At 58.3% G+C, this 15,165-nt stretch overlaps 2 protein-coding genes and 1 long non-coding RNA gene across 5 annotated transcripts in view; 1 reads left to right on the forward strand and 2 right to left on the reverse strand.

Annotated features, from left to right (window-relative positions):
* Nucleotides 1-306: 306 nt before the first annotated feature.
* On the reverse strand, nucleotides 307-1,053 carry LOC117879747. The gene is made up of 2 exons (XR_004646376.1): nucleotides 968-1,053; nucleotides 307-830 (listed from the first exon to the last, which is right to left on the reverse strand). It is a non-coding gene; the product is annotated as an uncharacterized LOC117879747 (long non-coding RNA).
* An 82-nt stretch (nucleotides 1,054-1,135) lies between these two features.
* Nucleotides 1,136-12,295, forward strand: MTG1 (mitochondrial ribosome associated GTPase 1). 3 transcript variants are annotated; one of them, XM_034775005.1, is made up of 11 exons: nucleotides 1,136-1,486; nucleotides 2,157-2,221; nucleotides 2,580-2,684; nucleotides 4,138-4,218; nucleotides 5,264-5,320; nucleotides 6,037-6,127; nucleotides 6,746-6,807; nucleotides 7,828-7,924; nucleotides 8,658-8,739; nucleotides 10,735-10,847; nucleotides 11,462-12,295. In XM_034775005.1, exons 1-11 carry the CDS (start codon nucleotides 1,390-1,392, stop codon nucleotides 11,557-11,559), a joined length of 948 nt encoding a protein of 315 aa, XP_034630896.1. In that variant the 5' UTR covers nucleotides 1,136-1,389; the 3' UTR covers nucleotides 11,560-12,295. The 3 variants fall into 3 exon arrangements, with proteins under 3 accessions (XP_034630896.1, XP_034630898.1, XP_034630897.1); XM_034775006.1 differs by lacking the exon at nucleotides 1,136-1,486 and adding an exon at nucleotides 1,604-1,937; XM_034775007.1 differs by lacking the exon at nucleotides 2,580-2,684 and having other exon boundaries at nucleotides 1,402-1,486; nucleotides 2,157-2,483.
* A 1,656-nt stretch (nucleotides 12,296-13,951) lies between these two features.
* The window catches only part of LOC117880927, a 3,094-nt gene continuing 1,880 nt past the window's right edge, over nucleotides 13,952-15,165 (reverse strand). Inside the window, exon 2 of the mRNA XM_034777529.1 lies at nucleotides 13,952-14,755. Within this exon, the coding sequence (XP_034633420.1) occupies nucleotides 14,425-14,755 (331 nt within the window). The 3' untranslated portion in view covers nucleotides 13,952-14,424. The remainder of the gene's footprint in view (nucleotides 14,756-15,165) is intronic.

Raw genomic sequence — 15,165 nt, forward strand, 5'->3', positions numbered from 1 at the left:
TTTTGCTGGGAAGAAGCATAAATCCAGCAAAAAGTGGTTTTGATTCTGAAAACCGCAAGCTGTGCAGTCAGCACACTGTGTGTACAGGCTCTGTTAGTGTATAAAGCACAAGAAGGCAGGACACATGTGCATGGGAGAGAGAGGGGATATGGCCCCTTGGGAAGGAAAGTTTCTGTGGGTGAGGGGAGAGAGTAAAGCCCTGTGGTTATGACAGGGGTCGCTGTCCACGTGATTTGGGGATATCAGCATGAACGCTGGTAGAAATGGGAGCCTAGTAGCTGGAGAGAAGAGCAGGAACTCAGCAGCTTTGACCCTGGCTCTTTATTCAGAGCATCAGATGCAGCAGTACGCAGGATGTCATCTTCAAGGAGGGCAGTAATACAGGTGCTCCTGGAGGCGACATGGAGTCCATCTGCATCACTGGGTGCCTGGCGCTGCGGGGTCTGAGACTTGCCTTCCAGATGCAGTGGAGCTGGACAGTTCTAGTACCAGTTGGTGCAAGCGATCTGGTATCGCACATCATCCAGCAGTAGCATGGGTGTTTCCTCGGCTGGCATGGGAGGCATTGTTTCAGATGGAGTGGGGGGAGCTACCCTGGCAGGGGGGCTTTTGTCTGGCACAGGTGCTGATGCCATGGCAGGGGGCGCCACGGGAGGAGCTGCCCTGGGAAGGGGGCTTGGGCCTGGCCCAGGGGGCGCTGCCCTGGCGGGGGCAGCTGCGGGGGGTGCTGCCCCAGCTGGGGGGGACGTGCCTGACAGGCCAGGGGATGAGTCCGTACTCCTTGTGCCACACCCTGGCTGCCCCTCACACCGCGGCTCTGCCATCGCTGCCTGGGGGGAGAGAGAGGGGGGGGTGTCACAGGAGCAGCGGTCAGTACCGTGCCTTGCCCCACCCCCCCGGTACCAGCCCGGCTCAATCCGCCCCAGGTACCAACCAGCCCACCGTGCCCCCCACCTTCCCAGCTCACAGAACTACAGCTCCCGCACCGCCATCTCACCTCGGGCCGCCTCCGCCGGCACATGCGCAGCCACCACCGCCCCGCCCCCAGCAAAGCCCCGCCCAACACCCTACGTCACAAAGCCCCGCCCCCAATGGAGTCACACCACAGCGCGGGTCCCCAGGGCCCGGAGTTCGGGCAGGGGCGGGTCATAGATGCGCTTACGACTGCCTTGTTGCCAGGCGATGAGGGGGACACACACCCCGTAGAATGGTTGTTGGGACGCTGCTCTGGTTCTGACGTTTTGGCTCCTCCCGTTATTCTGGGCCCGGCAGACTAGTCTGGGGGCGGGGCCTGTGAGCGGCCGGAACCGGAAGCTGGCCGGGCGGGGGGTGTTGCGGAGGGCGCACTCCGGGTCGCTCCCCTGGCGGCTGGTGGGTTCCGGCGGCGGGATGCGGCTGGCGGCGGGCGCGCTGCGGGCCTGGCGGGAGCGTTTCGATTTCGGCGGCCGGAACGTGGCCTCCTGGTTCCCCGGGCACATGGCCAAAGGTGGGGGGCTGGGCTGGGCTGCGGCGCTTTGCCCGAGGGTGCTCCGGGCCGGCTGAGGGATTTGCCGGGTTATGTGCCGTGGGGCTAGAGAGTCGCTTGTTCTCCCAACGCCGGGGGACGAGCAGTGTCTGTGCCCGCTACGGAGCCGGCCGCGTTCCCCCGCCGCAGCGTACGCGGGAGCCCGTCCCGCCCCGAACAGCTGCCTCCCCCGCCACGTGCAGGCGCCCCAAGCGGGGGAGACCCGCTGTGATCGATCTGTGTGTGGTCTCTCTCCGGATACTGGGTGTGCCTTGTCGGGGGTACCAGGTTTGCTGCCTTTCAAAGATGTCAGTCCCTGTCAGTCCCGACTCCCGCAGTATTTGGGGCCCGCTGGAAGTCCGGACTCCTGCAGACGCCTTGTTATTGGGATGACCAGACAGCAAGTGTGAAAAATCGGGACAGGGGGTGGAAGGTAATAGGAGCCTATATGAGAAAAAGACCCAAATATCAGGACTGTCCCTATAAAATCAGGACATCTGGTCACCCTACTTATTATGGCCAGGCAGGCTCGGGCCTGGCCCGTGGGGCATCTCTGCCCAGGGCCTAGTCCGAGCTGCGGGCAGGGCTGAGCCAGTCCCTTCCCCTTTGGCCAGGCTTGGTGGGCACAGCTGACCTGGCTCCACTTTGGCAGGCCTGCGGCAGATGAAGGAGTCGCTGCGCAAGGTGGACTGCCTCATCGAGGTGCACGATGCCCGAATATCCTTCGGTGGCTGGAGCAGGTGGCCTGGGTGGAGGCTGTGCTGGTAGCACCACCGCCAGAGCCCGAGCAGCATAGCGGAGCCCTGCCCCCTTGCGCAGCACCATGTGTATCTCCTCCACTGCTGTGTCTTTCCAAAGCCAGTGCGTAGAGCCCACGGGGTTGTGTGTTGCCCTCTGTTCCCCACTGCTTCCCTCTCTGGCTGGGGCCTTGCCATGGTGCGGTGTGCTGACGCGGCTGCGGGAACCTGCCTTGTGGGAGGTGAGAGTTTGTCTCCGATGGAGCAGAGTTCTGTGGGCTGGACCCTTCCCTGTCACTGCGGGTGTCTCAATTCTTTGGCTTCCTTAACAGTAGCACATCCCATTCTCAGGCCGGAATCCGGCCTTCCAGGAGGCCCTGGGAATCAGACCTCACTTGCTTGTACTGAACAAAATGGACCTGGCTGATCTGACTCACAAAGCAGTAAGAACCCAGTTTAACGTCTTTCTCCTCCCACTCTTCACAACCATCTTCCTGTTTAATTCACTGATGCAGCTTCTCCTTGTAATCTAGAGTAAACGTTGGGGCTGAGGCCAGGTCTACATTATAAACTTACAGTGGTATAACCATGTGGCTCAGGGGCTTGAAAAATCCACACCCCTGAGCAAAACAGTCATACCAACTTTACCCCCTGTGTACACAGCGCTATGGTGACAGGAGGGCTTCTCCTGTTCATATAGCTAGTGCGCCTCAGCAGTGGATTAGTTACGCCAATGGGAGAAGCTCTCCCCTTTGGGCCAAATGTGTTAACATAAACTAGGCACTGTCCCAACGTTAAACAGTGTTAAATAAGGTTCAGAGTTTGGTATACAGAGGCCTCAGCCTGCTTAGTGACATGGCAAACACACCGTGAAACAGTCTTTTATTAAAGATCCAGAAGAAAAGAAAAATAGTTGAAGTGTTTGAAACGGGGAGGTATTTAAGTAAGGCTTTCAGTTCATAAACATCCCTTGTTCCCTCTTCCTTTAGTCCTCCATCTCCCAGCGCTAGGCTGCGGCTGCAGGATGTGGCCAGCAGTCCATCGAGATGGCACTAAGGAGATCCAACACCCCCCGACTGTCAAACAGGCCATGTCTTTACAGGGTCCAAGCCAGCTGCAGCTCTTTTTGGAGACCATCCAGCCAACCAGTGGGTGCAGTGGGGGAGATAAGACTCCCCCTGGACAGCTCCTTCACTCAGCTGACAGTAATCCCCACTGGTGTCTGCTGATACCTGGCTGTTCAGTGACCTGTGCAGGGCACGCTTGCTGATGGCTTGATCTGCCAGTAGCTCCGTGTTTGAACCATCCCTTCGCACACTTTCTTCTTGTTGGGCTCTAGCAGTGAGGCTCAGTTCAGAGAGCTGTCCTCTGGGCCAGGATGGAGGCACCACGGGGCTGGGGTCCTTGTGCAGCAGAGGCAGCAGAGTTGCTGCTACTGTTGTCATTGTTGTCATATACTACTTGGCTAAACGATCCTGGATTCAGCCTGCAGTCTCCATTGTAGGTAGCATAGCCACGTAATACTCCCTGATCCTCACCGCACCCCTGTGAGCTATGGCGGGTTGGCTGAGTGTTGTTATCCCCGTTCTACAGATAGGGAAAGGGAGGCACAGAGCAGGGGGTCTAGACTCCGGGTTTCCCACAGGAGCCTGTCGGCCTTTCTGAGCTGGCCAGCATTCATGCTTTCCAGACAGGTAGTGGGGAGCTGAACAGATATTTGTGTTTTAGCATTGTGCCTTCTCTGTGAAGGGTAACTCAGCTGATGGCTACAGCACGTTTCACCCCAGTTAGCTCCAGCCTGAGCAACCTTACCGTGGTTTGCCCTGTGTGACTGGGGCAAGGGGGCACCGTGGGCCACTGCATTCTCTGACATGGAAATCTCTCATTTCTTGCTAGAAAATTCTGGAGCGCTTGGAGCAGGAAGGACTCAAAAACATCCTCTTCACAAACTGCATAAAAGATGAAAATGTCAAGAAGGTAACAGCCCGTCTCTTCTAACAGCAATTCCTTACGGTGTGTGTCCGCTCCGCAATGTGACTGCTTGGAGCTGAGGGCAAGCCGTGCTGCACTCAGCTGTTCAGCGCCCCGGGTGCCTTGGTGAGATCAGGTCCCATTAGTGACGGCAGTACATTTTGACTACAGGATTCCACTTTAGCTAATGCTGCCTCGGAATTGTTGACTTCAGATCTAAGAGCCCAGCTTGAACCTCTAAGCCCAGGGGAGTTTGTGGCGCTGGCAGTTAGAAAGAGCATCTCTTTACTCCTACATTGAGTGCACCTTCCCCCAGGCTTGCTGAGAGACCACATGGGCAGCACTGCCTGCTGACATCGTACAATGTGCCTTTCTGAGCAGTGCCCTAGTGGCAGGCACAGCCGTTGCGGTACACTGAGAAGTAGGATCTGAGCACTCGTGCCGGGGACATCAGGGTTAAGCTTTGATTATTTTAAATGTTATTAAATGCTCATGCAGCCACAAACATGGCCAAGCGCTTCTCTCAGACCTGCAGGGGAGTCCTCAGCTCCCATATTCTGCCCTGCAACCGGAGATCTGTGCATGCAAAATGAGCTCGGTATCAGTTGACATCCACCCTGCGGAGGGCAGAGGAGAATCTTACCTTTTATGTGGACCGAAACCATCAGTGTGAACATTCCCAGTCTCTTGCTTTGCCTGCATTAAAGCTGTGCATTAGTTGTACTCTGAACACACTGGAAGTGAAAGCCGGCTAGGAGGGACTCACCCCCCCACCCCCCACCCCCCGTGTCTCTGTCCATCCTGTTAGCACCTTCATTTGGAAGCAGTTGCCAGTTAAAACTGTTAAAGTACAGGCTAGCTGCAGAGAAATCCCTGGCTTTCCCACTAGCTGGTGCATTGTAGCAGGAGGCGTACCTGTCCTGCCAGTGAGTTCTGCCTGGCTGCTTGTAGCAGCACTGTGCTGGCCAAGGAGTCTAACGGCAGGGTACTACCCACTCGGGACAAAGCCACCAGTGCTTTGCTTAGCATCTGTCTTTGTATTGCCTTGCAGGTCATCCCTCTCATCACGGATCTGGTCAGCAGAAGCCAGCGCTACCAGAGAGCTGAGGTCAGCTAACGGGCCAGAGTGAGAATGGGGAAAGTGTGTGAGAGAGACCCACACACTGCTGTCCGGTTCCCCACATGGGCAAAGGGCTTGTCCAGCTGGACGCGCTGATCGGCGTGTAGATGGTGCCCAAAGAGGTCCTGGTTCTCAGAGTGCTGAGAGCCCTCCGTCCCCATTGGAATCAGCAGGAGATACAGCGCTCTGGTGATTGTAGGGCCCCCAGCATGCTCTCAGCTCCTGGGGCTGGATCTTGCTCCTGGTTACACTAGCATCAGTGCAGAGAAGCTGACTCCAGTGGAGTGAATCTGGTTTTCCACGGTTTGAGTGGGAGAAGAGTCTGGCTTCTCTGTTCAGATGGAAACATTCCACTGGTGGCCTGGGCTTCCAGATGGTCTACCTGACTGTGCTGAAGCCAAGAGTGTAATGAACTGTGCTGGCCGCCATTCCCTGGCAAGGCTGGCTTATGACTTTCCTTGTTTCCATGCAGATCCGAATTAATCTGCCTGGACACATCCACGCTCCTGTTGTTAGCTCTGCCCTGCGTGGTGTGTGTGTGGGAGGGGTGGGGGGGCGCGGTTGAGTGGGACAGGGAGCCTGGCATGGTGCTGGCTGGTGGATCTGGGGGCTGGCTGGGTGGGACGTGGAGCCTGGTGCGGTGCTGCCTGGCATTGCTGCCAAGGGAGGGAGCGGCTCATCCATCTCCCTTCCTGTTGTTCCAGAACGTGGAGTACTGCATCATGGTGATCGGAGTGCCCAACGTGGGGAAATCCTCCCTTATCAACTCTATGCGGAGGCTGCACCTCAAAAAGGGTACTTCATTGTGTGCCTTCCCATTGTGCCCCGTGGCGCGGGGGGAGAGCACCTCCTGCCTGTGGGTCACAAATCCCTGGAGGGCTGGGGGCTTTGAGGTGGCCTTGGGGCGGGTTCATCAGATTTCCTAGTGGTTCAACCCTCTTCTGCAGAGAACTGGCTCCCCCAGCTGCTGAATTGGCCCTGCAGGCTGCATCTTTTCCCTGGCTGTTCAGTCACCCAAGCTGAGCAGGGCTGGGCTTAGCCAGTGTTTAGCTAGGAGGCCCCGGAGGCAACAGGGGAGTTGGGCCCTTGTTCCCCTCCCTGCAGCTGCTCTGCCGTTGCTGTGATGCTCGATGAGGGTTGCAGAGGGGCTGGCAGAACTTGCTTAGGAGCAGCGAGAGAGAAACCGGGGGGTTCTCTGGGGAACAGGCGCTGGCTGAACAGGGCCTCAGCTCTGGGACGTCAGTCCCATGAGGCACACTGATCAGAGGGATGGCTGGGAGATCTCTTGGATATGCACAGGGCCCACCCCTGCGCCACGAGGCCAGTGGCAAAGCTCCGTCAGTGCCCTGAGACCAGGCTAGGCCAGAGTGAGCCTTCCTTCTCCAGCTGACTGGGCCTCTCCTTTTCCTGAAGGGAAAGCATCCCGTGTGGGTAGCGAGCCAGGGATCACCAAGGCCGTGCTTACCAGAATCCAGGTACTGTCATTGGGAGCTGTGCCCCTGAGCACGGCCGGCTGGGGCGCTCTGCTGGCCATGTACACAGCGTGTAGCTAATGTGTGCACAGCGCGAGGGGCTGCGTGAGGCCAGTAGCCATTCAGTTGAAATGGTGAGAAGGTGGCCGGGTTAAGAGACCCCTGGGACAACACAGCATTGGTAGCTTCCAGAATAACCCTGGGGTGCTGCCTGGTTGTGTGGCTCCATAGTGATAGAATCTGGGAGCTGGGCCCCCAGGCCTGGCTTGAGGGGACTGCTTCGCCAGGTCCCCAGGACTGCAATGAAGTGCATGCCAGGATCTGTAGTCTCTGCACTGCTGGTAAAGGTCACCTTTAAAGGAAGTGGCCCTGGGTTCGGGCCTTCTCTTGGCTGGCTCTAGAAGACCTGCTGGCTTCAGGAAAGAGGCGATGTTTATGCAGGCTGTTGGATGATTGGGGCCTGTTACATAGGGGTGTGCTCCAGTAGCCCCAGGGGGTTTGGGGAAGAGCTCTCTAAGGATTCAGCACCCCCACCCATTTGGGTAAGGGCTGGGAGCTCTGAACCCACCTCCATTCATCCCCCAGCAGAGCCAGAGCGCCAGAAGCCCACACCTGGTGTGGAACCCTCCTTGGCCTCCTTTGCCTGCCAGGAAAGATCCTGGATGACACCAGCCCAGTATGGTTCTTTGTGGGTGACCCATGGAGGAGGAGGCTGGGCTCTGCCCCGCTTTGTGCTTTGCTTTGGCCCTTGGGCTGCGGGCAGGTTGCTCGAGGGACCCTTTGGGGCGGGTGCCCGGTTGTACTGGGCCGTTTCCAGTGCCAGCGTTCATGCTCCACAGAGTCTCTGCCCTGGGCTGGTGGATCACAGAGTTGTCTCACGCCATTCCCAAGTCGGCTGGTGGGGGGGATCGGCTTTGCAGTGCCAGCGGTCCCCTCCGTTTGTGCTGGCACTGCTCAGGGTGCTGGTTTGGGCTCTGCTCTCTGACCCACAGCTTCGTAACAAGCCTGCCTCTGCCTGTCTAGGTCTCCGAGAGGCCCCTTATGTATCTGCTGGACACGCCTGGAGTGCTGGCTCCGAGAATAGAGAGCGTGGAGGCGGGCATGAAGCTGGCTCTGTGTGGTGAGAAGAGTGCTGGAGCTGCAGCTGCTTCTGGCCAGGGGCTGTCCTCACTTGGCTCTGCTGGGGCTGCGATAGGAAGCCCCGGAGCTCATGATCATGGGCACAGTGTCGGGAGGGGGACACGTTCCACAAAGGCAGCAGGGCTTTGTGGAGGCAGTGCGGGCCCTGCCTTGAGACATGTTGTTATTGGGTGCTTGGGGCAGAGCCACTGCCCGTCCCCCTCCTCTGAGGAGCCCAGCTTGGGACAGGCTGCTGCTCCCAGCTGCCTGGAAAGGGAGCATCACTCAGCGCATGTGCTCCAGCCCAGCTGTCTGCCCGGCCCCTCTCCCCTGCCTGGCCATACTGGCTGTGAGCTGCAGCTGGTGAACATCCAGGAGATCAGCTGCTGGGGCTCTCGACCTGGGGTGGGGGTGGCACTGCAGGCTCTAGAGCTCAGTAGGAACAGCCCATTTCTCCACTCCAGGGAGCTCCTTAGTAGGCCAGTGGCCACCTCCATACTGTGTCTGGCACTGTGGGCTGGAGCCTGGCTGTGCCCAGGGTGGCTCCCGGGGAGAAGCGCCTCGAAGGTGCCCTGTGCACACATTCTCAGGCTGACCAAGCCGGCCCCAGAGCAGGCGGCTGGAGCCCTGTGGGAGAGGGGTCGAGGCACAGCTCCCAGGCCAGTGCGGACGGGGCTATCTCTTGCCCTCTGCTCTGCGTGGCTGGCACTCAGGCTTTGTTCTGTGTCTCATAGGGGCCATCCGGGACCACCTGGTGGGTGAGGGCGTCATGGCCGACTACCTGCTGTACACCCTGAACAAGCAGCAGCAGTTCAGGTGAGCACTTCCTGAGCACCTGGCTGCTGTGGGGTCGGGGGTTGGGGCTGGGTGGGCTCATACATTGAGACCCCAGGGGCTTCCCTGGTCTTGGGGGCTGGCTCCTGCCCATGTCTCCCCAGTGCCACCCCTCAGCTCTTGCTTGGAGTCTGCTCTTGTGCTCGCTGTTGGCAGGGAAGCTCCTGCAGTGGGGGCGCTCCTTGCCAGAGCGGAGGGTCTGTCCGCTCCTGATGTGAGCCTGACTGGCTGTGCCCCTGCACTGAGCTGCCACAAGGGGCTGTAGGAGGTGGAATGGTGCCCAGCGCGTGTATGCAGAGTGTCACGCTGCATGACTTTGAGGGCCAACCTCAGGGCAGACTATCAAAAGCAGGGCGACACCCCAGGCTGGTTGCATGGTCTATAATTAGATTGCACCAGCCCAGTAACAACTGGGCTCCTAAAGAACTAGAACAGTCTCACCATGGAATCACAGACAGTCCCTTTGGGCTCTCCGGTCTGTCTTGCCACCCAGGCAAGCTGGACTTAGTGAAGGCTGGTTGCTCTGCACCAAAGATCACAAAAGATTTGGGTTGCTGCTAGTCCCGTCCATTTGTACCTCAGATCTCACACCAAAGACAACATTTGTAGCCAAGTCTATGGTAAACTAACTAATGATGTATTCACTAGGAAAAGAAATGAAAGCAGTCTTAAGGTTAAAGCAGGCAACCGTATAGTGTGTCTATGGTCTTTAAAGGTGATGGAGTTGTAGCAATCTGTCAGCACTGAATGTCTTTTAGGGCTAACCCAGGTTGACCCTGGGGGGGTCTCTGCTTCTGTTTTGTGGCTCCAGCCCTGGGAGAGTCAAAGGAGATGTTAGCTATTTTTATTTCCTTCCTAGCCTCTTCATGGGTGTGAAGGGACAATTAACACAGTCTTTGTATTGTGATGTCCCACAATGGCTCATTTAGTTTTGAGGAGACATGCCCCTTGCCAGGTTCACCATTCCAGAGCAAACACTGTTTACAGTTACAAATCAAAAACTCATTTATCTTGGAGCCTGTGATAAAGAGATTACAAGTGTGATTGATGCAAGCAGCAATTTACAGACATTTCATAAAGTTCTAAGTTCAGTACCCACCTTAGCCGTACTGACACACAGGAGAAACAGACTGGTTTCCAGCAATGAATTTGTCTGTGATTGGCTGAGGCCTGAAGCCTTGGCAAGAGCTGGCACCTGTTGAACAAAATGCAGCTCTTGTCCCAGAATCGGCTGCTGTGCTTTGCTGGTGCCTTCAGTGCTCTCTTCTGGCCACTGGGAGGCGCAGCGCTCATGGCTTGAAAGGGACAGCCAGCCTCCTGTACAGAGGGTCTGCAGGGGTTTCTGGGTGGCTTTGCTAGTGAAAAGAACGAAGAGTACTTGTGGCACCTTAGAGACTAACAAATGTATTTGGGCATAAGCTTTCGTGGGCACGAAAGTTTATGCCCAAATACATTTGTTAGTCACTAGTTCTTTTTGCTGATACAGACTAACATGGCTACCCCTCTGAAACCTGTCTCTTTGCTAGTGAAGGCTCCCACCTGGAAAGGGCAGGTATCAGCCCTGCTGCCCCATGCCACAGCAGCAAGGTGTTCGCTGCCAGAGGCCCCCGAAGCCAGCAGGCGCTGGCAGCCGTCCTTGTAGAATGGCAGCGGGGACACCACATAGGTAGGGATGTGCAGAAATCCCTGCCGTCCCCAGGAGGTGGCATAGAGCTGCTTGGGTCACTAATGGGGCTGAAAGGAGCCCGGAAGGACCTGGGACCTGTCTTCTGTGTGGCTGGCTGGTCAACTGTGACATGGAGGGTGCTGGCCCTGCCCCAGAACAGGCACTGCATGCTGTGCAGCCACACCATCCCTCTGCACGCTCCTGAGCACGGAAGTGCTCTGCACAGGGAAAGCTGCCCTGTACCCTGGCCTGGCTGGTGCTTCTGCCCCTGGCCTGGCTGGTGCTAACCCACTCTCGCTGCCCTGGCACAGCTACGTGGAGCGCTACGGGCTGGGCGAGCCCAGCGACGACATTGAGAGCGTGCTCAAGCGGGTGGCACTGAAACTGGGCAAGACGCACAAAGTGAAGGTGCTCACAGGGACAGGTGAGTGCCCCTGCAGGCCTGGGACCCTATGAGGGGATGGGTGAGAGCTAGCTGGGGGGTTCAACAGTTGAGTGCTCTCCCATGCCAGGCGGAGAGCCTGTGGGGAGGTGGGTAAGTGCTGTGCCCATGCCACTTGGAGATTCCAAGTCTTGAGGGGAGGACGAGGGAGCCCCCTAGCTGGGCGGGTGGGGGACAGAAGGGGAATGCCCCACCCACTGCAGGTTCTGGGGGAGCACCCCAGCTGCTGCCAACTGCAGACCCTCTGTTCAGCGTGATTTCCTGAAGAGGCATGGCCAGGGTGTGGGGCTGGCACCAGGAAGGGCAGTGGGGGCTGGCAGGAGTTGCCCGTTGGAGCAATGGAACCTGGTGACTGTGGGTGTGGGGAGGGAGGATCTCTGAGCCATGGTGTGTTGTGGGGGAGCCTCTTGTGTCAGTTTGCATGGAACCAGGGCCGTGCAGCACACAGGGACCAGCCAGGGCTAGCTCCTCTCCCTCCGCTCCCGGCCTACATTTGGGGCTGTGTCTGTACAGTCGTGGACTCTGGAGCCCATCCAGAGGTGCTGGGCTGGGCCATGAGCGCCCCACTCACCTACAGCCTTTGCCTTCTCTTGCAGGGGACGTGAACGTGATCGCGCCCGACTACTCTGCAGCCGCCTATGAGCTCCTGCGGACCTTCCGCAAGGGGGAGCTGGGCCAGGTGCTGCTGGACTGAGCCCTGCCCAGCCCCCACGCCTGGCTCAAGCTCAGCTGCCATCCTCTTGCGCAGGCTGATCATGGCTTGGAGGCGGCTCATGGGCAAAGTGGGATGTGGTGGTGCCCAGGCTGTTTCCCTCCTCCTGCCCCATGCATACGCAGCTCTGGGGTCAGTATGGCCATGGCCAGGAGAGCAGCCCTCATGTGGGTCTGTGTTTGGCTTCCCAGCCAGGGCCCCTGTCATCACTTGGGTGGGCTCTGTCTGCCTATCATCCTCAAGGGTGACGTGCTGTGAACAGACCCTAGCCCAGGGACTCCACATCCTCTGTTTGGGGGAAGGGGGGAGAGGCGAGTCTTGGGGCAGTTCAGGGCCCTGCCTTTCCCCTGCGTAGGTTCATGCTCCTTTGGGCTGTTGCCCCTGTGGGCAGAGCCAGCCTCCGTGTCTCCTGGAAGATCAGAGCACGCCCTGCCAGGGACCCCTTCTACACGAGGTGCTCTTTTGCTGTCCCACAGCATGGACCAAAGGGCTCCAGGTGTGTGCGGGCAAACCTCCATCTGCTCTGTCACTGCCACAGTGCTGGCAGCCCACTGGTCTTTAGTGGCCAGCAAGCCCCAGGTGCTGGGCCTGGATCCTGAGGGCAGGTACAGCGTGTGGTGGCAGCTTCGTTTAAAATAAAATCTGGGGCACGTGTAGTGAAATCCAAGCCCTGTGCTGCTGGGATTTAATGGCCATTAAATTCAGTTCCACCCTGTCACCACGTTGGTATTTATTAACACAGCACTGTGTCGCTGGTGTTCTTGGGGGCTGGCACTGGGGGCAAGCATGTGAGCTGGATGTTCATGCTGCAGTGATTTGGGGGGGGGGGATGTAAGTGTTGTGATGTAAATTGTCTTTAGGTTTCAGATACTACCCAAGGGGCAGCAGCAGCTCCCCTCTCTCAGAGCGAGATGCTCAGGCTCTGCACACGCAGGCAGCGTCGCCATGTCAGTCACTCGGGGCAGCTCCCCCCCGCCCCTCAGCAATGGGCTCAGGCAGCGTCACTGTGTCTCACATTCAGGTCACACTTTCATGGTCCTCTTTGCAGGCCCCTGTGGGAGTGCTGGAAGCTGAGACTGTGAACATGATTCTGATGTAAGGGCTGGATCCCACAGTGGCAGGGTTCATGCTTCCCTGCAGACATAGGACAGCTGTTAGCTCTGGCAGAGAGCAAGTTCCCTGCTGTAGTGGGCAGTGGTCTGAGTGTAGTGACATTTGCCCCTGCACTTGGGTGGGTAGAGCAAGGACTGAGGGGACTGCAGCACCGCTCACACTGCCCCACAGGAGCTGGCTGCTTTTTGTGCCCAGCTGCCGCTAGGCCCCTTGGGGAGTGAAGTAGCTGGGCCCAGCTGAGCCTCCTCCATATGGGGCTGAGTCTGCTGGGGCAAGGTACCACACAGGAGTCCTCCTCACAGACCAGACCCTCCTTGATCACAGCGTCCATCAACCTCCCCAAGGTAGGGATCTCTAGTAGGAGAGAGCTCCTAAATCCACAAGCCAAAGGCTACACTAGTTCCAAGGGCTGGAAGCAGTGACTGGGCTGGAAATAAGGTACACACTTTTAACAGTGAGGCCACTTAACGCACGGAATAGCTGACCAGGCACTTGGGGGATTCTCTGTCACAGGGAGTCTTAACTCAAGATTGGATAGGGGCCGGTGGCGTGGCAGCAATCACGGGGTGGGCTCTCTGCCTGTGCTCTGCAGGAGATGAGACTGAATGGTCCCATCTGGCCTTAACCTCTCTGATCTCCTGACCTCCCAGTGAGAATTCAGGGCTGAACTGCCGCCTGTTCCCAGAGCTCTGGGGGAGCCGCGGGGGAAGGTGCTGCAGGCCATACATGACCCATGAGCAGGAATGGGAGAACCCATGGCCAGGGTGTGTCCCTGGGGCCTGCCCACGGGCACTGAGCAATTGGCTAGAGACAGTCATCCAAGCTTCTTTTGGTGCTGGCTAGGGCAGCTGTGCCTGGGTGGGGGGATAGTGTGTGCTCCGTCAGATATGGACTGTGCTCTGTGCTTCCCCCTGCACTCACAGCTCACCCACTGCTTCAGCGAGGCAGCCTGGCTGAGCAGCCTCTCCATGCCCCCGGGCACGCAGCAATTGCACCCAGAGTGTAGGCACAAGCCCAGCAGCCCCCACAACCCTCCAAGCGTTATCCCTGCGAAGCCATGGCAACAATGGAGGGTGATGGGATGAGAAGCCTGCAGCACTTCAGGGGAATGTCCCATGCCAAGTGCATGGGGGGCAGCCCTTGTGCCCCAGGGCTGGAAGAGGGAGGTGTGTGCAAGATGCCCCTGTCCTCCCTCTGATGAGCAGGTGCCCAGGAGCAGGTGCCATTCTGGCATGTCCCTCCCCAGTTCAGCGAGTCGGACTCTCCTCCTAGACTTTATTTCCACGTCACAGTGAACACACGTATAAAACCATTACAAACAAGGAACATTAAAAACAGGGGAGTGCGAGAATGTGTGGCCCCCTGCTTGCTGGGTGGGCTGGCATCAGGCCTGGCAAAGGAGCTGGGGCAGGGCTCTGCATGGAGAGGAAGGGGTGTCATAACTACACTGTTCACATGCACGTACAGCAAGCTGGCCGCTCGCAGGGGCTGTCTAGACAGTGCCTAAAGCCCAGCCTGCCAGGCAGGGCCTGGGGGGATTCCCATCAGTCCTAGAGCACTGAGGAATAGCTTAGTGCCAATCTACCTCCTGCATCCTGCCTCTGGCTGCTGGTGGGTTAAGTGGGGGTGGTGGGGGAGTTTGGTCCAAAATGTAGAGGGCATTTTTTTAAAAAAGCCCAGAACCCCTGTGCCCCAAATGCAGTGATTCCATGAACAGCCCGCTCCCAGGGCCCCTCAGGGGCCAGAGCTTGTGCATCTGTGCCAATGCCAGGCAGCACACCCGACGGCATGTGGGGAGGCCAAGCTGTTTGATGGACAGCTGAGGGTGAGCCTGGTGGGGGGGAAGCATGGAGCCCCCTCCCCTGGCCTGTGCAGAGCAGGGGGATCTGCCCCCCTCCAGGGTGGAGCCTCCCAGATGTTGGGGAGAGCACTCTTCCCCCCCCACCCCCTGTGGAAAAGCTGCAAGGACTGAGACTGTATTAACTCTCCTGGCTGTGCTGGGAAAGGCCCCCAGGCTGCGAGCTGGAGCCAGAGTAGGGCCTGTAACTCTGGAGCTGGCTTCCAACTAGGGTTACCATTCGTCCGGATTTACCCGGACATGTCCTCCTTTTGTGTGCTAAAAATAGCGTCGGGGGGAATTTGTAAAGCACTCACAATGTCCGGGATTTCCCCCTCCCCCGGCAGAGCGAGCGGCTGGGAGGGCTGCAGGAAAGTCCCGGGCTGGACTCTGGAGCAGCTTCCTCCTCCCACCCCCCACCCCCTGCATTCTGAGCCGGCCGGCAGCTCCTCCTCCTGCAGCCCGCTCCGGCAGCCCTGTGCAGGGCCAGGGACCTGGTTTTGTGTTGTGCAGGGGAGCTCAGCCATGTGTCCGGCTGGCACAGAGCCCAACACCCTGTTCTGAGCAGCAGGGTAAGGGGGGGCAGGAGAAGGGACAGGGAGGTTCTGGAGGGGGCAGTCAAGAAACGGGGGGGGGGG

The sequence above is a fragment of the Trachemys scripta genome, chromosome 7 (assembly GCF_013100865.1).
Source record: "Trachemys scripta elegans isolate TJP31775 chromosome 7, CAS_Tse_1.0, whole genome shotgun sequence".
In the NCBI taxonomy this organism is placed as follows: domain Eukaryota; kingdom Metazoa; phylum Chordata; order Testudines; family Emydidae; genus Trachemys; species Trachemys scripta.